Genomic DNA, 21,589 nt, shown 5'->3' with positions numbered 1-21,589 from the left:
CAGGCAACAACCTGGACTTGCTACTGGCATTGAACTCGGGGGAGTCTTTTGGGACTTAACCTTTAACCTGTAGAATGTGATACCATCTGCATGTCAAGAGTTGAGCTGAATTATAGCACATACCAAGGGTGTCTCAGATTGTTTGGTGTGGGGGAAAAATAACACATTGGAATTGGTGTCAGAGTTGTTAACAAGTGAATAGGAAAGATGAAAATCCTGGTAGGAAGGTGGGGAAGAGAAAAAGAAGGGAGAGCCTTGTTTTTTCAGTGGCATGTTTCCAGCACATAGCATGGTATGTGTCATTAGGTATACAATAAATATTTTTCATTATCTAAGCAATTTGGAATAAGAGCATTGGATCATAATGTGATCATAATATAATCATAGTACATTAGTCAATTATTTCTTAATGAGACTTCAAAAGAGTAAAATTAAAATGTTTCCTCTATCCACTATGCTTATATGTCTTATTGACTCAGTGAGTATGGATGATGGCGGTTTTAAATACATGAAAAAAATACCGTAATATTTGTAGTTTCTGGCTTCTTGGTGTCCTAAATCTCAGCTATAAGTGCACACACTCTTTAAATAAGTGATACACATACCAAATATGCCACTGCAGTTTGGCCACCAACTAATCAGAGTGGATGCCAGGCAGTCTGGTGCATTTCAGCTAAATGTCAGCCTGCTTCAAACTATGGGAGAATCAAGCTATTAGAGTGCTGAGTTTAAATACCACATATTCCTATTTTGTCTTTATTGTAATGAACAAGCTCTGTCTTTAGCTCCTGCTGTGCACTTTGGGAGCGTCTTCCATATGGTTGCTGCTAAGTATTCTGGCATTTCCCCAACTGTTACAATTGGGTCAGTGGGGGGCTCTGTAGGAGTAATAAAACAAGGGTGACTGCAGCAGGGAGGAGTACCATTACTACACACATAACAGCTCATCCCTACTCAAGCATTCAAGCACAGCTCCATGCCATTCATTAAAACAGGCAGTGAGGGCGAACCTCTTTTCTGCCAGAGTTTATTCCAGTATAAGACGAGGCCTTGGATGCCAAGACTAGGTCTCCTCACTTACAATTTTTCCTTTTTCCTCATTTCTTCACCTTCCTGTAAAATATGGAACAACTTGAGGAGTAATACAATTTTATCTTGCACGTTATTATGTCATTCTGAGAAAGTTTTCATGAGCAAACTCGTAGCTACATTTTGGTAGCAACAGTAGGATTGCCAGTGGCCCTGAGGGCTTTTGTATCTTGTGGGGGGGGGAGCAAAATCGGGACGGGAAGTCTGAATACCACAAATACTTAAAAACCCTTGAAACATGATGCATAAACCCAACGTTGACTGATAATATTGACTTTTTTACTGGAGTGTCTTCCCTATCACAAAACACATCTACAGAAAAAAAAAGGCCATTATTATTTTTATCCTGTGGAAGGCAGTGTTGCTCAAAGCTCTAATAGACTGGGAGGGGGAAGTTCAAAGCAAACTTAAGATTCTCAATAGTGAAATAATACATTAAACTGAAATATGCTATACACACAATGACGTAAAACAATGAATTTAAAATCCTAATTCAAAGAGTGTTTTACATATTTATGGCTATACACACAAGGATTCTTTAAATTACTCCTTATGCTTTTCCTTTAACGTGGTGTTTTTTACTACATTAAAACCAATATACAGTTATATAGTATTTTAATAGATTCACAATATAGCCGTGAATTTTTCTTTAGCAATTACAGGAAATCGAGATTAAAAAAATAGGGTTGGAGGCATACAAATGTGTATGGACTTTTTTGTTCATATTTCCAACCAAGCACATTAAAGTGTTGCATTAAGGAAGTTGCTCCCCAGTTCCTTCTTCCTCCACCACCCTTAAGCCCAGAAATCGGATCCCCAGAGACCCACACCGGGTGGTCAGAGCCCTGGGTCCAGGGCCGCAAGTGAACGCTTCGGTCCCGCAGGCGGCTGCGCCGTGGGCGCCCACAAGAACTGAGGGCGCCAAGGCAGGCGGTCGCTGAACGAGTTAGGGAGGAAAAGAGGATGAACTCCGGGGACAAGCACCTCAGCATTAGAACTAGCCCCTGCACTTAAGAAAGTACTGATACTGACAGCAAGTGGATAATGGTAATTCAACTGGTTCCAAACCACCCGGACTTGTCCTCGGGCAGTGGAGACCCCTATTTCCAGCTTCTGCCCAGGCAAAGGGGAAAGGGCTAAGAAAGGACTCAGCACGAAGCCAGCACCTAAGAAGGTTTCCGTCACCATCCACAGCCTCCGAAGACCGGCTACCGCCGACAGCCTAGACGGGATCGCAGCGCCCATACCCGGAAAGTGGGCTACCCGGCCGAAGCTGAAGTGAGGGCAACGGTGGCGGCTTCGGGCGCCTCAGTGCGCAGGCGCAAGATCACGACGCGCAGGCGCCGCCTACAAGTGACTTCTCCAAAAAGTGTTTTAGTTCCTAGTCACCTGAGCTTCGGGAGACTCGGCTGCCGTAGGCTTCAGGGACACTGATTTCTGTGTGTCCTACCTGGAGACCCTGCCCTCTTTTCTTGTTCTTTGGCTTCGCTACCCCAAATCCTCCGAAGGCTAGTCCTTTCCTTCCTGTCCTTTCCCATTTGCGTCCCGGACCGGGCCAAGCTGGGCCGCCTGGGCGCGGTTCTTGACCATGGCGTCCCTCTTTAAGAAGAAAACCGTGGATGGTAAGTTCCAGGCCTGGCCGAAAGGGCCCAGCTCTGTGTTTCCCAGATGTGTTTTCGGGGCTTCTGGCCGTGATTCTTGCTTATGTCCCTGGGGGCGGGGCTGGATCTAGGGGCCCCACAGGTGACTGACCTCGTGTGTCACTTTCTGCTTCCCATCTCCTCTCGCCCACCTCAACAGCAGCACCTGGGCGGTCTGGCTTCTCTTGAGTCCAGTAACAAGCCCCATCCCTATGTTTTTCTTTAGCGGAATCCTGAGCATTTGGAGGAGGCAGGATGCTGTTGGCTCTTGAGTATCATTAGTCTTGATGATTTAATGAATTTCTTGATAGTTTTGTCTGCTTGGTTTTTTGAGTTGGTTGTGTACTACTTCTGAGAACGCGAACCGGAAACCTGTGCCTGCGATGGCAGGCCGGGGGTTGGGTGAGGGTTGGCGGGTAAACTGGCTCCAGTTATCAAAATGAACTTGGGTCTGAGTTGGTCTTGTCCCAAGAACACCCCAACAGCGGAGATGTGAAACGATTCTTGACTAACTCTAATAGAAACATAAAAGAAACCCAAAGGAAGTGCCTGGATTGTTTCATAATGGATTTTTTTTCGTTTATGATTATCTTTTGCCATCAAAAGTAAGAGATGTGATGTGTATTATCTACATAGAAGTTTACATTTTAAGGTGCTTGTATTGTTCCAGACATTTGCCTCAGTGTCACCTTAATAGAAAGAAAGTGCATGTACAGGAATATGCAAATTGATGTTTATAAGCAATGCTTGCTTGTAATGTATGTCCATATAACACTGGTTAGTCTTGATAGTCTTGATATTTTCATTGACTACTACCAGGAATCAAATTCATTCAAGTTCTTTTAAAATAGAGTTTCCTATTACATGTTGAGTCTAGGTTACTCCTGGTTCAGCCAAAGAATCACTTCTTTGTAAGGGGTCTAATTCAACAAAAGGAGCAGTGGATACAGCTGGACAGAGTGCTCAGTTCAGACCTGGGGTAACTCCATTATTTTTATTGACTATTCCACCACTGGCAGCAAAATTATTTTGGAGGGGATAACAAAGACATAATTTTTACTCTGCCACTCTGCCCTTTTCTTCAACACATAATGTCATCTTACCCCTAATAATATACTGTTGTTTACTCTGAGTTGGTGAAAAGATTTTTTTTAATTTATTGACTTTTTATTAACTGAGACTTTTTAAAAATCATTTACAATGCCAGAAAAATGACCAAGTTGTAATAGGGTGTGATGCAGTGATTTGAAGTGGGTTTTATGTGTGTTATTCCTGAGAATGCAGCTTGTTTAATCGTTAACCTGGCACTTTATTTTTTCAGTGTTCCAGTACTAATATTTTGGTTTTCAGTTATTGTATAATACTCCATGGAGAAAAAAGGTTTATTTCTTTGTTTCAGTATTATATAATTAGAATTTTACTATTGAAATTGAGAACAAACTGACAGTAACCAGAGGGGAGGTGGGAGGGGATAATGGGGGAAAAGGGGGAAGGGTTGTCAAGGAACTTATGTAAAGGACTCCTGGACAAAGCCAAAGGCTAGTAGGATCCAGGGTGAGAGGTGGGGATGGGTGGGGCCAGGGACTGTGGAGGGGGGGGAATGAAGACAGCTGTACTTGGGGGAAAAAAAGAAACTTAAAAAAAATAAATAAGTATTTTACTAAACAGGGGGAAAGGATTGCATCTTTCTTACTGTGATGTTACAAATTAAATTTTTTTTTAAATTTTAACATTAACAGCCAAACATCCTAGCTTTAATTGTTTAATATCTATTAAATATTTTTAAAGACTTAAATGTCAGTTCTATATTATCATTGTTGTGCTTCCTGATGCTTTTGGCAATCTGGTGACTATTGCGTTTGAAGTGTAGAACTGAATAAAGATAAAGACAATGAGGATGTGCAATGAGGGTGTTTAAATGTATACTCATTTGCAGTTGGGTTAATTCATCCAAGAAATAATGTTTTTGCTAAATAGACTTATTTGTGGGGGGAAAGGTCTTAAAGACTTTTGCTAGGAACTCTGCTACTGAATTAAAGATCTGTATATGAAATTCCTGAATATAAATTTTGCCACCATCTACATTGACTATAACTACCAAATTGCATACTTGATGTTTTCTTAAATTATCATATCAGTTCAAATCATTTAATGAAATCTTAATTCTAGAATTGTACTTATGTTATTTTGATCCAGAGTTTTAATGCTGTGTTTACTCCTTGTTTTATTAAAAAGAAGTTGTTTTGTTTGTTTAAAAGGTGACAGCATTCTTAGTAGTAATGAGGCTATATATTGTGAAGTGTAATGTATTTTATGCATTTCTCTCAGATCTTTGGACTTGTTGATTATTGATCATAATATCTTTTACTGTGTACTGTCTTTTTATCTGTTTCAGCAGTAATGAAATTCTGATATATAAAGGAATCATGCAACTGTTTATACATCTGGAGAATAATTGAATCTTTTTGTCTCTTTGGATTGGCTGGAACAGTTGCACACTGTATCATTAAAGACTACTGCACATGTAAATTAAAAAGGGAGACAACATTACTGCACTTATTACTATTCAGAGTTATGTTTAATTCATTTTTGACACAGATGAACAAGTCCATGCACTGTATACTTTGTTACAGAAATTAATGAGAACTGTACCTCAGTGCCATAGAAGAGAAAGATTCTTTTGAATTTGAAATTACAGTTGAGTCCTTGATTTTCCTTTTACTGATTTATAAGATATATACATATATTAGGGTAAAGTATTTACAGTTGGTTTTTTCCCCTTAAGTGGACAAATGGTGACCTATTTATTGGAGCTAATTATAAACCTATAAATCAGGATGCCATGAGGCTTGTCATAAGTGCACAACTAAATATGCCTCTTAAGAAGTGAAGTTTTTTATTCACTTTAATTGTTGTCTGTTATTCTAAATAAAGACAGATTTGAGGTTCTACCCTAAGCCAGCACCAAGTTAGTGTTTTTGTACGCAGTATCTTATTAGAATTCTCATAACACCTGTAAGTACTGTTGTTGTGTTACCTCTACTTTATAGATGAGGAAATTGAGAGGCAAAGGACTAAGTAACTTGCCCAAGATCACACAACTACTAAATGGCAGAGCCGAGGCCTAATCTCTTTGAATATTATCGTTGTTATTTTTTATTAGATAATCCTATGGCACAGTTTAATTTTGCTGTTCTTGCTAAGTACTTGGAATTCTCAAGTTTTGGTAGGTACCATGTTAGCTTTAGTTTGTGAACCAGACTCTTTTCTCTCAGAATTCATGATAGAACTTTAATATCTAATAGTGGTAGAACTGGCAACAACTCTCCTTCTACCGATTCTCTCTTGATCCAGTATTTCTGAGGCAATACTGTTTTACCTCTTTTTGTTCTTCATCTCAACCTCTTGTAGAAGTAGTGGTGTCCCCTCTCTCTACCTCTTTTTCTCAGATGCACCATTCCACAGCAGTTTGCTTACATCTCATATAATGAGATTTTGCTAAGATCATCAATGACTTCTAGATAGCCAGTCTCCATGTCTGTTTGTGGGTGATCATCTCTTGGGCCTATGTTTTACATTTGACTCTAGTAGTAAGTTCTTCCTTAAAACTCTCTTGACTTCCATGACAAAATTGTACATTCTGTATTTGCATGATCTTACTCAAACCCTTATTATTTTATTTATAATGTAAATCTTGGCAGATCCCAAACTTGTATCTCTAGAAATATTTTTCTGAGAGTCAGATCAGTACATCCAATAGTTTGTTGAGTATTTCTACCTAGAGGTCCCAACAGATGTCAAATCAAAGGGATCTCAAACAGTTCATTGCCATATTTGTAAGTTGATTCCTTTCCTGGGTTCTCCTCCCCCAGTGTTTGGGAGTTCTTAATTTTGCCCTCTACTTGATTCAGTTAAGTACTGAATCCTACTCCTTTTGCTTCTTAAGTATTTGGCACATGTCATCTTCCTCTATATGCCTTCAAATCCATGCTGTCATTCAGATCCCATTTATCTTGCACTATATTGCAGTCACCTTTCTGCTTTTCTTTGCTGTAGCCAAACAGCCCTTAAATTGTTTGTCTGCAAAGCTGCTTGTGTGATTGATATACCTAAGTTACTCTTCCTAAGCTACTCTTCAGTGTGAACTCCTTTATTGACTCTTTGGTACCAACAGGGTCATGTGGGTACTTTTAATAAGGCATTCATGGCTCTCTTTGATCTGACCATGTCTCTGGACATTTTACTGTCCCGCAACACTGTTCTCATGTTCATCTGCATATACCATACTTCTCACTTTGACATATTTTTGCTTATGATGCTTTTGTGGAAAAAATTATTTTCCTCTAGGCAACCTGACCTATCTCAGGTTTTTTTATTCTCTAGGAATTCCTCTCAAATTATGTTATATCCCATACTATTTATGGTTTTTTTTCTTTTTTCAAACATCTTCTTCCTGATTTGCACTGATGGAACCAAAGTAGATCCTTGTTATCTACAAAGTTGTATTATGATAATTCTAAGTTTTTCCTACATTACATATTTGCAAGGTTGCAGAGTTTTCAGCATAATGAAAATATCTGTGGAACACTTTATAATTTAGAGACTAAATTCCAAAACAGTAGTATTTACTAATCCAAAGTAGTCTTTCCAGTATCCAGAGCTTATTATAGCCTACAACCATATTGCCACCTACCTTAAACTTTAATGCAAGTTTAGAAATAGTTGGAGGGACATTACTAACAAACAGGAACAGAGCTTCTTAGTCTTTGCCTCATTGGTGTGTTATACATGTGTTACTTGTCCAGCGTGCAGAATCTTTGGAGTTTTGACTCAGGAGAAATCTATCCGGAGGTCAGTTGTGAGGTCACATAGCCAACAGCTCAAGAGGGAATAAAATCTACCATGTATATAAACTGAGTTCCGTCCAGGAACATATCTGCTTTCTTCCAGATAAAACACAACTTTCTTCCAGATAAAACACACCATTCTCATGTTGCTACACAGAGTACCCAGATCTTTCCTAGGATGTGTGTTTCCTTGGTGCTTCTTCTTCTGAATATTTAAAAACTCAGATTTTAATTTCTATTTGGCTCTTACATTCCTGGCACACTAAAATGTTGTTAATTATTGCACGTGGTATTCAGGGGCACAGCATGGTCTTCTTAGCGTTTTTCTGAGCAAAATTCTCCATACGTTTAGGATGGATATTCTAGGAAGTTGACTTCTTCTGTATTTCTCTATCCTTATCATGACATGTAAGACTCCTATTTCTTTTCATGCTATGATTGCCTAGCTTCGAGTCCAGGGGTCTGAGACTTTTTTTAGAGGAGCCTTTTCTCTCATTTCCGTATTTATTTAACATGAAAAGTTACTTTGGGCAGTTTTCAGAACTTAAGTTTCTTGATGATAGTGGCAGAATCTGTGTCTTTGACAACCAGATGTGACCTAAAGATCTGCTGAGAGGTAGCCCATTTCAACACCTCTAGTTCTTAAAAATAGCTGGTATTTTAATAATAGTAATAAATTCATTACAACGAATTCCTCAGGGCTTCAGTGACTTTTGAAAGTTACTGGTGGGAAAAAACATTCCTTTTTACTCCCTTTTATGTTACTCTATAGCTAGATTCTCTTATTTTTTCTTTAGTATTCTGTATCTTCCAAGCAAGTCAACTTCAACCGTGTTCGTAAGTGGATCCTTGGCTCCCTGGACTATATTTAAAGCTGTTGATGTGATCTTCTGTTCTCCTTTCTGTTTTCCATAGTTTTTTTTCTTTACCATGTATCAAAACTGATTGATTAAGCTGATACCGGTAATTCCTGCCTGGCTTCTAATATACTATTTCCAAAGCCTGAAAAACAAATTTACTTTGCATATCACATTCTGATTCCTCCTCACCCACTTTCTTATTGTCATTTTTCCTTTGGATCCTAGAGCCAACATTTGTAGGTACTGACCTTTAATGTTTCTTTCTTACTCCTTACCCTTTGAGCTTGTAGCATTCTTCACAGTTTTTTTCCTCATTAACCCAAGAAGATTGTACATTCCTACTTAGACAGGACCCTTTTCTAATTTCTTGATCATTGGTGAGCTCTGCTATACCTGCTTTTGCTGAACTCACATTCCTGGCTGTTTTCATAGTCATGGTCAGGGCTTGTCTATTACCCAGTATCACACTATACCCGGACCACCAATGCCCACTATTTCCAGGGATGACAGCTGATACAGAGCTGGTAGATGAAATCTAAAGGGTTACTCTCTCCTTGGGATCTAGATCCCCAAAACCAGTTAACAGAAATGGCAAAGCAGGATGTGGGAACATTTTGTGCTCCTATCTCAATGCATGTGATGGTGAGATTCATGATAATTGACAGGAATAATGCTGCATAAGTCAACATGATTTTTTTTTTGTAAAGAAATATATTTAGGCCCTGGTACCAACTTTGGTACCAACAGAGTCATGTGGGTACTTTTAATAAGGCATTCATGGCTCTCTTTCATATCATGGCTGGTGTAACTCAGTGGATTGAGCGCGGGCCTACGAATCATACAGTCACAGAATCACACAATTCCCAGTCAGGGCACATGCCTGGGTTGCAGGCCAGTTCCTAGCACGGGACTGGCGAGAAGCAACCATACATTGATATTTCTTTCCTTCTCTCCTTCCCTTCCCCTCTAAAGGTAAATAAATAAAAATAAAACATAAAAAAATATTTCTTAATAAATATATTTAAAAGCAGAAAATTTTAACTTGAGTGTTGCTGTCATGGGCTCCAGGTTTGGCTGCCCTGCAGCTTCACCACCTCCTGGGCAGGGGTGCTGAACAGCACCCAGCAGGCCTTATATAGCACGCGGTATTCAGATGCCTGGCAGAGGTTGGCCTGTGAGTGACTCCTTTGGGCCCCATACCTGGAAGCTGCACAGTTGTAGATGTTATCAGTCAAAACAGGGTTCTGGTTGGTGGACTCAGCAATCAAGTAAGGTGTCAGTCTGTGCCTTTCAAATGCATGCAGCTCACTCACTTCATCCTCAATTTCCCACACAGTGCCCACCAGAAGTATGTTTGACAAGGCAGATACCAATATGAAATAGGCTAAGAACATTGAAGCCAGAGAGGAAAAAAAAGGCAAGATGACAGATTTTGATGGTTACAAAGTCAGGAAGGCAAAGGAAGTGAGGAACCGAATAATCAAGCTTGAAGTTAAGAAACTTCAAACGGTGTCTAGCTTTTCTGAAAACTTTTCCCCAAAAAGCGCTTGCTGCTAAAGCGCACGCTGCAGCAGCCGCTGCAAAAGTTCCAGCGAGAGAGGTGGTGCTGCAGGCCATGCAGGCAAGAAGGCCCCAGCCCAGATGGTTCTCATCCAGAAAGCCCCAGGTCAGAATGTAGCTCCTCCAAGAGCTTGGAAGGGTCCAGAACCTCCAGCCCAGTAAGCACCTGCTCCAGAGGCATCTGGCAAGAAAGCAGTAAGAACTGCAGAGGCTATTTTAAAAGTAATAAATGTTCCTTTTGGAAAAAAAGAAAATATGCTGTATTAGATTACGAAGTCCATCATGACCTTATGGTAGGTAAAGCAGAAAACCCAGTGCATGGTAGAATGGATGCTGCTGTCTAATAGATGAGCTGGAATCCCGCTGAGCAGTGCGATCTGTGTGTTGTGCCTCAGTGCTCATGAGACAGTGGTCCCGAATTGCCCTGCAAGCTGGAGACAGCCTCTTCTCTCAAAGGACAGGCACTTAGAACAGTATTCCTTACTGATTAATGAATGTCCGTAATTACAGTTGATAATTACTTTTTTCTTTCATCCTCAAATTGCAAATTGTATGTAGATGATCAGGGTGTGGAAGGACAACCTTAATTCAGATTGGGGCTTGGCCTTATACTTCACTAGAGAATTTCAGTGAGCTAGACTGCATGGGAAGCCCTTTTAGATTTATTTTTAATTTTTTACTTTTTTTCCTGTAAACAGATAGACCTTATTGACTTATAACAAAAGAAGGCAGAATGGCATTTTTTGTCTATATCTTAAATCCAAAATTTAAGTCTGTGATCTTATTACTCTAGTGCACACATGTATAAACCTTGTTCAGTATCTAGAGACTTACAGGTTTGAAACAGACTTTTAATGCCAAGAGTGGCCTGGGTGGCCTTTCTAGGTGTAGTGCTGGGTATAAGACTGGAGAGTAATGGGGAGGACAGCCCCCCTATTCTTTTTACCTTGCCAACTGGTGACAGAAAGTATATCATATGTATCCTTTTGACATTTTCAGTTGGAAAGTTTTCTATTCCTGCCTACTGTGAAATGCTTCACAAGAGACCCACGAGGTAGATGCAGTGCAGGAGGGTGAGAATTCAGGGGATGCTCTTTTACCTGGAGGTGGAAGCAGAGGATGAACAGGAGCCAATTACTCCATCTCTCCTAGATGTCAGCAGTACCCTGTACATGTTTCTGTCATTGTCTGGACTCAGAATGAAGAGAGAGAGAAAATTAAAGAGAAACAACTGATTATTTCAGTGCTTTGTTTTTCCATTATAGAATGCTATGTATCATAGTTCAGATTTTACTATTGTTAATACCAACCATCTTTCTTGATAGCCAATAGATATCATACATTTTAAAGTAATGTGTTCAATATGTCTGTGAGGGAAATCCTTTTATATTTCAGTATATAGGTCTGTACTCCCTTAGATCACTGTTAACTAATATATTGGGATAGTGTTTGGCATTAAGATGGGAATACAAATAGATAAATAAATACATGCATTCCTTGCTCTTAGATGTAATTTGGGGAAGAAATCAGACCTACTAAGAAATAAATATACTAGAAAGTAAACTTGGCTTTAAAAACATTGAAAGTTCCTCAGAACCTTTCTGATATTATTTCTTCTTAATTAGCTAGAAAATAAATTCATTAAATGTGGGTTTAGCCTAGGAATTGTTTTTTTAAAAATTAAAGAGTAATTTGTTTTATAGGATATACCAATCATCTCATATGGAAAATATTTTACTACCTTTTCCTACTTACCATAATATGTTTTAAGTATTATGACTCTATTTTAGTATATAATATTATATGCTCTCAATTTATAGCTTAGAACTGTTTAAATATTAATAGGACTATTAACAATAGGCTGTGAAATTTGCAGTAGTTAATTTTCTTTATTTTTCCATCTCTAATATACAGTGACAGTTATGGTTGACATAGTTATCTAAAACTAAGAAAGGGGAAGCTAAGCTATGTGATTAAATTACGTTTTGTTAAAATTTTATGTCATAATTCTTGTTTTTCAACAAAAATAGCTACATCTGTTCTGTACTCTGATTCCTTGATGCTAACTGTGTGTCTCAAAAAATTCATTTCCATTGTAACACTAACTATTTGGGGTTAGCACAGACCCCACGGGTTAAGGGCTCAGTCCCACAAAACTGCTCCAGCTCAAGATGTCAATCACAAATCCCAGGTTGCCACTATTACTTCTGACCAACTGGCTATAAATTCAGGTGTCACCACAGCTCCCTCATATCTGATAATTCATTAGAAAAACTCTCAGAGCTTAGAAAAGTGCTTTACTTACTGTTACTGGTTTAATATAAGGATAAAACTCAGGAACAAGCAGCCAAACGAAAGCAAGGGGCACAGAGCTTCCATGCCACCTTTCTAGTGTGTGAGTTTGCTCACCAACCCAGAAACTCTAGCAGTCTCTTTGTTCAAGAGATTGTAGAACTCGGTCTCTCTACCTGCTCCCTCTCCTGAGCAGTGGAGCTGGAAGTTCCCACCTTCTAATCAAGTCTCTGGTCTTCTGGTAGCCAGCCCCATCCTAAGCATCCCCCTTCCTGAGTCAAAAGACATTTCTGTCACTAAGGAAATTCCAAGGGCTTTAGGAGCTCTGTGCCGAGAACTCAGGAAAAAGGCCAACTGCATATATTGTTTTCATCATACCATCCTCGTAATGAAAAAGTGAAAATGATAGAATTCTAGACCTGAGCAATGAAGGCTTCAGTAGTTGTTTTGCACCTGTGTTAATGATCTGGCCACGATTTAACTTACTAATATGGTGGCTTCGTTTACAGCCTAGTACTCTTACAACTATAGAAGACCAGCATCATTATTTCAATATTTCATATTATACTAAAAACTAGGGAGTTTTTAGAGCACAAACAGATTACTTCAAAAGTTCATTTGTAATTTCACAGTTTTAAATTCAAAGCTTATTTATCCATTGAAATGGTAAGTGGTAAATGTTTTCATACCAATCCATTGGCTTTAAGAAGATAGGGAACTAAGTCCAAAAGAAAAAAAAGTGGGTGTGTTTGAGTATTGATGGTGGAAAGGCTTGTGATTTCTTTGAAAGATAGGAATTGAGAGCTTTCTTTGCTGTTTGCTTTAGTGTCCCTCTGTAATGTCAGAGGAAAGATACTGTGTGTTATCAACTGAGTTGTGTTCCCCTCCCCAAAAGTCATATGTTGAAGCCCTAATCCCTTGTGACTATTTTTTGGAGATAGAGTCTTTTTAAAAGTTAATTGAGATTAAATAAGGTCATATGGCTGAGCCTTAATCCAGTAGAATTGGTTTCCTTATAAGAGGAAGAGACACTGGGGACAACACAGGCAGAGAATTGGCCATGTGAGGACACAGCAAGAAGTCAGCCATCTACAAGCCTCAGGAAAAATCATACCTGCCAAAACCTAGATCTTAGCCTTCCAGCCTCCAGAACAGACAAAATACGTTTCTGTTGTTCAAGCCACTCAGTCTGTGATGTTTGTAATGTCAGTACTAGCAAACTAATAAACTGTGCCATTTTAGAACAGGATTTTTACCAATGCTCCATGGAACATTAGGAAATGGTGATAGAGATCTCTTGAAAGGGATCCTTGGCTTAATAAATTTGGGAAATAATCTATTATATATTCTTCCCTTAAGGATTGACAACTCTTATTCATAGGTTAAGCATTTTTAGAAGCCTTGAAGTAAAGAAATTTGGGTTTTTTTCAACGTCAACAGTTCCCAAATAATTTGCCTACAGAACATACCCCTTTTTTGTTAAAGGAATTGTGTATTTCCCATCCAGAAGAAAGTGGCGAGGGACGAGGCGTGTTTCTCTTCATGTCCATCTCTCTTCATGTCTCCTAAAGATATGTCATGGTTTTATATTTCTCTGTATGAGGAACATGGAAAATGTTTTCTTTGTCAATCCTTAGCTTGAGATATTCACCAATATAACTTCACTGAAAAACAATAAGCAAAGGAGGGGAAATGGGTGTCTTGTATGTAGAACATAGGAGCTCTGGCATCTTATTTTAATTTTTATTCAGAATATATAATGACTTGAATGTTTTTATTCAGTATGAAATACTGTATATTTGTATTGATATGGGTCTATATTTATTAGGATTATGTCTCTGATAACTTTATTTCTAGTTTTTCCAAAAAGCTTCCCAGCAGCATAACACAGTAGATAAAATCAGGGCCACGGAATCAGTCTGCTTGTGTATGGATCCTGGCCCTTTCTCTCCCTTGGGCAGATTATCTCAGCAAATACCAATTTCTTCTGAAAGAAGTGTCATAATACTCTATACCTACCTTTTGGCATTGTGAAGCATTTAATATTGTGCCTGTTACTCAGTATAATTAGTGATTTTTATTCTGAGCAAAGGTATATTTTACACAGAAATATATAGTGCTCTATAAATTGTGATGCTCCATCATTAAAAAGAACAGTGGTTGCTGGCTTTGTTATTTTAGCTGAGGTGAAATTCACAGAATATGAACCATTTGAAAGTGGTCAGTGGCATTTAGTACAGTCACAGTTGTGTGTAACCATTACCTCTATCTAGTTGTTAGTTGTTCCCTCACCCCAACAGCTAACAACTGCTGCTCTGTTGTTTTTCTGTCTTCATAGATTTATCTATTCTGGATATTTTATATGGGTGTAAGCATAAAATGTGACCATTTGTATGTGGCTTTTTCCAATTAGCATCGCATTTTTGAGGTTTATCTATGTTTCAGTACTATCAGTACTTTATGTCTTTGTATAACTGAATAATATCCCATTATACTTACATATCTACCACAGTTTGTTCATTCACTTGCTTGTTCATGGGCATTTGGGTTGTTTCCACCTTTGGGGTATTGTGAATAGTGCTGCTGGGAACATTTATGTAGAAGTGTTTGTTTAAGTACCTGTTTCAACTTTTGGGTAAATACTTAGGAGTGGACTTATTGGGTCATAGGGTAATTTTATGTTTAACTTTTTGAGGCATCATCAAACTGTTATCCACAGGGCTGAAATAATTTACATTCCTATAAGCAGTGTACAGGGGTACCATCTCTATCCTTATCAGTATTTGTTATTTTCCTTTTTTGTTTTTGGTTAGAGACATTCTGGTGGATGTGAACCAGTATTTCCTTTTCCTAATGACTAATGATATTGAGTGTCTTTTCCATGTGTTTATTGGCTGTTTCTTTATTTTCACAGAAATGTCTGTTCAAATACTTCACCCAGTTTTAATGGGGCCATTTGTCTTTTGTTTTTGAGTATTGGAATTTTTGGAGTTTTTTATATTCCAGATAATAGATTCGTATCATATACTTGTATATAACATGCATATATTTTGTCCCACTCTGTAGGTTGTCATTTCACTTGATGATGTCCTTTGATGCAGTTTTTAATTTTCATAAAGTCTCATTTATTTATTGTGTTGCTTGTGCTTTTAGTGTCATATTTAAGAACCCAGTGCCAAATTCCACATCATACAGATTAACTCTGGAATATTCTTCTAAGAGCTTAATGATTGTAGCTCTTGTAATTGGGACATTGATCTTTGAGTTAATTTTCATGTATGGTCTGTATCAGGGGTCCAGTTTCGTTCTTTCTCATCCAATTGCCCCAGTACCATTGGTGATGAGACTATTTTTTCTGTTGGTTGTTTTTTTTAATCTACCTCTTGACTAAAAAAGTATTCTAGTGAGGTGATAAAGATGACTGATTCTGGAGACCGGACACTTAGGTTCAAATCTGGCATAGCACTTACTCTCTTGTGACGCTGGGCAAGTTATTTAAAATTCCTGATACTCAATTTTGTTATATATAAAGTAATGGAAAAATCAACTTCCTAGCATTATTATGAACATTATATATTATAATATATGTGAAACACTTAAATGATACCTGACAATGACAGATCAGTTTTGGTAAGAATTACCATCCATATCTGTGATCCTTTGAAGAAATCACTGTTTAGTAACAGCTAACCCTGATTCTTGTCCATCAGGCCTAGACTAATAGTTTAATTCTTCAAAGGGTGAGACTGATGGATCCAGATGAATCAAGATAAATTAGACATTGAGGAACACTTGCAGTATTTCAGGGCATTATATATGTTATTTACTCCTTAACAACAGTCCTATTCTGTAAGAAACCAGAGATTTGAGAGTGTTAGCTAACTTTTCCAACATATGATAAAGTTGTAGAGGTGGAATTTGCTGCTTCACTGTTATAATGACTTAGTGTAGAACAAAGGTTCAATAAGCAAATGACCTTATTTCTTTTCCCACATAATATTGAGTAAGGAAAGATAAAAAGGGTGTGTGTGTGTGTGTGTGTGTGGCATATATATGTGCCATATAAAACATTGTATACTAATCAGTTCTCCAAGGGAATATTTTATTGTGATTTATATGTGCTTTTGGCTAAGCCTCAGACTAGAGTGCACTTGCACTGACTTCTCTATATAATCAATATTTATCATTGAAATTTGACTATTTTACTGATTTTTAGTATTGTATATTAAATTGAAAAAAATTTAACATCCAGTGTATCAAGGCTTATTTTTTTACTGACATCTTCGAGTCCAATATTTTAAATGGTTTTAAGGGAAATTTTACAAGCCATACATTTAGGTTTCTTTTGTGCTTTTTTCTTAGATGTAATAAAGGAACAGAATCGGGAGCTACGAGGTACACAGAGGGCTATAAGCAGAGATCGAGCAGCTTTAGAGAAACAAGAAAAACAGCTGGTGAGTAGAACATTAAAGTTCCGTTTAACTTTTCAAACAAATTTGGAAATTAGTGTCGGAATAATTAGCTAACCAGGAAGAGGACACATGGCAGGTGGTAAGTAATTTGTTTTACAAAGAAATGGCATTTAATGCCTCTCTGCAGTTTCTGCTTACCTTTGTTTATTGTATCATTCTGCTGACTTTTATCAGGATTCTGTGTATTCTGCTGATTATAAAATCAAATTGTTCTTCAGTTTGTAAAAGTCGTGAATGCCTGGAGAGAAATACTGCTCAAAACAGAGCCAAATATTCTCAGTTAATAACAAAGATAATGCAATCCTCAAAAACAAGAGAGGGTTACAAGAAAATAATTCATTGGTATCTTCATATTTTACTTTCTGTTTTAACCATCCTTTTGTCTGTGATAATGAATGTACTTTTAAAAATAGACTGTATGTTTTAAAATATATATTGCTTAAGATACTTTAATAAACAGCATGGCTGCAGTATAATTAACATGGAATGGACTGTACATATTTAATGCCTACAATCTGATACATTTTGACATCTGTGTTAACTAGTGAAACCATGCAATCAAGGTAATGAACGTACCCTTCACCCCTAAGCTTCTTACTTCCTCTGCAGTCCCTCCTGTTCATCCCTCCCTTTCTGCCTCCTCAGACAGGCAAGCACTGATCTGTTACTGCAGATTAGTTTACGTTTTCTAGAATTTTATATAAATGGAATTATACATAATATGAACTCTTTTTCATACAGCTTTTTTCACTCATAACTGTTTTGAGATTAATTAGTGTTGTTACATTTATCAGGATTAGTTCCTTTGTGTTGATGAATGTGTTTCTATTGTGTGGATGTTCCACAATTTGTTTATCCATTCACCAGCCAATGGACATTTGGGTTATTTCCGGAGTGTGGCTATTTTGAATAACATTCCTATAAACATTCAGTTGAAGTCTTTGTGTGAACATATGTTTTCATTTTTCTTGGGTATATTCCTAGGAATGGGATTGCTGGGTCATACAGTAAATATATACATATTTAATTCTGTGAGAATACTCAACAGCTTTGCAAGTGGCTGTAATGTTTTCTGTTCCTGTCAGCTATATAAAAAGGTATATATATGGTAAAATATATAAAAAAGGTAAATATATATAAAAAGTATATATTTCACATCCTGGCCAAGAGTTGAGTTAACCATCTTTTTTTTCCTTTTAGACACTCTAGTGGTATGTAGTAGGTTGTCATTTTAAATTGCTTTTCCTAATCACTTCTGATGTTCAGCACCTTTTCATGTGCCTGTTTGCCTTTTACATATCTTCTTTGCCAAAAGGTCCCCTGAAAAATTTTACCAATTTTTTCAAGTTGTTTTCTAATTCAGTTGTAAGAATTACTTCTATATTCTTGATACAAATGCTTTATTAAATATATATTTTGCAGATATTCTCCTTAGTTCTTATCCTTGTCTTATGTTTTCCTAATGGTGTCTTGAGCAGAGAGTTTTATTTTTAGAAAATACAGTTTATTATTATTCTGTGATTAGTAGCTTTAGAGCCCTAAGAAATCTTTGCCTAACCCAAAGTCACTAGTATTTTCTCTTATGTTCCCCTCTGGTAGTATTAGAGTATAGTTCTTTCATTTAGACCTGTGAACCATATTGAATTAAATCACTATGTTGACAGGTGAGAATAGAGGTTCACTTTTGCGTGTGAAAATTCAGTTCCAACATTTGTTGCTAACATCCTTCCCTTTTCAAATACCTTGTCATCTTTATATAATACCAGTTATCCAAATACATGTGGGCCTCATCCAGGGCTCTGTTATTCCATTGATCTATATGACTATTTTTAAGCCAGTATCGCATTTTTTATTAGTATAGCTTTATACTAAATCTTTTTAAAATATTCTATTTATTTATTTTTAGAGGGGAAGGGAGAAAGAGAGGGAGAGAAACATCAGTGAATGGTTGCCTCTTCCATGCCCCCAAGTGAAGACCTGGCCCCAACTGAGGCATGTGCCCTTACTAGGAATTGAACCAGCAACCCTTTGGTTCGCAGGCTGGCACTCAGTCCACTGAGCCACACCAGCCAGGGCCAATATTAAGTCTTACAATCCATGAACATAGTATATCTCTCCATTTATTTAGATCTTTAAATTTTCTCAGGAGTGTTTATACTGAAAAATCATATAAGCTCTATGCTTTTTTGGTCAGGTTTGTACCTAACTATTTTGTAATTTTGATGTTAGATATTTTTAAAACAAAATCAGTTTCTGATTTTAAATGCTGATATATAGAAAGAAATAGATGAATTGTTTTGTATATTGATCTGTAATCCTGTAACCTTCCTAAATTCACTTATTGGTAGTAGTAGCCTTTTTGTAAATTCTGTTAGATTTCTACATAGACAGTTGTGTCATCTATGAATAAATTAAACTTTTCATCTTTTGTTCCAATCTTGATGCCTTTTTTTCTCATACCTTATTACACTGGCCAAAACTTTCAGTGTTAAATAAAAGTGGTTATAGCAGATATTCTCGTATTTTACTTAGAGGTATGCATTTAGTTTTTCACCATAAAGTATGACATTAAAACTGTAGGAGTTTTGTGGATACTTTTTCTCAGGTTGAGGAAATTCCATTCTATCTAGTTTGCGAGACTTTATCAGAAATGAATTTTGTCAAATACTTCTTTTTCTTTACTTTCTTTAGTGTGTTGATGTAGTGAATTACTTTGATTGGTTTTCCTAAGTTGAATCAAGCTTCTGCTCTTGGGATAAATGTTATTGGTAATGATGTATTTTTTAAAAAATAATGTTAGCTTCAATTTGCCAAATTTTGTCAAGAATACTTGCATGTGTAGTCATGAAACATACTTATTTGTGGTTGTATTTTTGTGTAATGTCTTTATTTAGTTTTGACATCAGAGTAATGCTAATCTTAAAGCAGGAGTTGGCAAGTGTCCCTTAACTCTCTCCTTTATTAGAAGGGTTTGTGTATTTAAATATTTGGTAGGATTCATCAGCAAACACATTGGGAGTGAAGTTTTGTTTGTGGATCAGTTTTAAACTACAAGCTCATTAAGAAAAAAAGCTGTAGATTGGATTATATGTCTTTTTGACTGAGCTTTGGTAGTTTATATCTCTCAAGTAATTTGTCCACTTCCAAATTTTACAATGTGATGACATACTGTTGTTCATAATACTCTTACTGTCTTTCAACATCCTTAGGATATGAAATGATACTCCATTTTGTATTCCCAATATTTGTAACTTGCTTGTTCTTTCTGTCAGTCTTAGTTGTTATCCCTCATCTGTCTGGCTAATGGTATATCAGGTTGATCAATTTTTGCAAAAAGAAAAAACAAAAATCTTGCTTTTGATTTCATTAATTTTCTGCACTTTTTTCTAGTTTCTGGGTTTCATTTATGTTTATATTATTTTTCTTTTTGTTTACTTTGTATTCTGTTTTCCTTCTTTCACTTGTCAATTTTGAAGCTTTCGACTTTTTTTTAACATGGCCTTTTTTCCTTTACTGTTATTTCACTTATTTTTTTAATTTTTGAATTACAGTTCAAATTCAATATTATATTAGTTTCACATGGAAAGCACAGAGGCTAGACATTTAGATAACTTACTGAATGGTAATTGTCATACACCCCTGGTACCACTATTGCAGTGTTATTAACTGTATTTCCTGTGCTGTGCTGTACATCCCTGTGACTATTTTGTAACTACAATTAGTATTTCTTAATACCTTTACCTTTTTCAATATAACTTTTAATGCTATAGGCTTCTCTGTAAGAACTCTTTTAACCCATGCATTTTGATATGTGGTATTCCATTTTATTATGTTCAAAATATTATTTTATTTCCCCTGTAATTTTTTCTTTAATTTATGACTTATTTAGGAATATGTTAATTTCAGCTCATTTGTGATTTTCCTTTCATATTTTCCTTTCTGACTTTGGTTTAATGTGGCTAGAGAATGTACTTTGGCCCTTTTCAACCCTCTTAAATTTATTGTCCCTTATTATCTGAAGGAGAATATGGTGTATTTTCGTGATTTTTTTTCAGTACATGCTTGTAAATGGGTATTCTGCTGTTGTTGAAGGAGTTTTCTATGAATGTTGGTTAGATCAAGTTGGTAATAGTGTTTTTTTGTAAATCTGTGTCATTACAGATTTTCTGTCCATTTGTTCTAACAGTTACAGCAATACACTTACTTGAGAGGAGTATAATTAGCAAGTAGTGCTTCTGTTTCTTTCTGTAACAATGTATTTTTAAGCATTGTTATTAGGTATATGAACATTTATGGTTGTTTGGACATCTTTATGTATTGATTCTGTTATCATTATGAAATGCCTCTTTTTTTTCTGGTAGTATTACTTATTCTTGAGATTTGTTTTATCTGATGTTAATGTAGCCACTCCAGATTTCCAGATTTTAAGAAGTATTTATATAGAATGTATTTTACTATTCTTTTACCTAGCTAATGAAATCAAAAGCAAGATTTTTAGCTTTTTTAAAAAATTAAAGTTGGTTTCTTGAGATAACATATATTTGGGTTCTTATCTAATCTGATAACCTGCCTTTTAATGAGATATTAGATGACCCCTTTCACTTGTATGTTTATATTATTAGCTTTAAGTCTACCCCTCTACGTTTTTTTTTTTTTTGCTATGTCCCACCAACTCTTTGGTTATTTATTTATTTTTTTGTCCTACATACTTTGGGTTGAGTGCCTTTTAATTTTCTTTTGGGCTCTGTGTAAGGACTGTTTTGTAGAACAGCTTTGTACTTGTGGGTGAAGGTACTGGTTTCTGACTTCCCCATGAAATCATGTGGAGT

General features: G+C 36.7%; 1 protein-coding gene across 1 annotated transcript in view; it reads left to right on the top strand.

Moving 5' to 3' along the window:
- The first annotated feature begins 2,429 nt into the window (after positions 1-2,429).
- Positions 2,430-21,589, top strand: part of CHMP2B (charged multivesicular body protein 2B) — a 28,885-nt gene continuing 9,725 nt past the window's right edge. Inside the window, exons 1-2 of the mRNA XM_037059015.1 lie at positions 2,430-2,711; positions 16,651-16,742. Of these exons, the coding sequence (XP_036914910.1) occupies positions 2,678-2,711; positions 16,651-16,742 (126 nt within the window). The 5' untranslated portion in view covers positions 2,430-2,677. The remainder of the gene's footprint in view (positions 2,712-16,650; positions 16,743-21,589) is intronic.

Source organism: Sturnira hondurensis, unplaced genomic scaffold (assembly GCF_014824575.4).
Source record: "Sturnira hondurensis isolate 20B ecotype Veracruz unplaced genomic scaffold, ASM1482457v3 Scaffold0010428, whole genome shotgun sequence".
Taxonomy (NCBI): domain Eukaryota; kingdom Metazoa; phylum Chordata; class Mammalia; order Chiroptera; family Phyllostomidae; genus Sturnira; species Sturnira hondurensis.
This window is presented reverse-complemented; position numbering and strand designations above follow the sequence as displayed.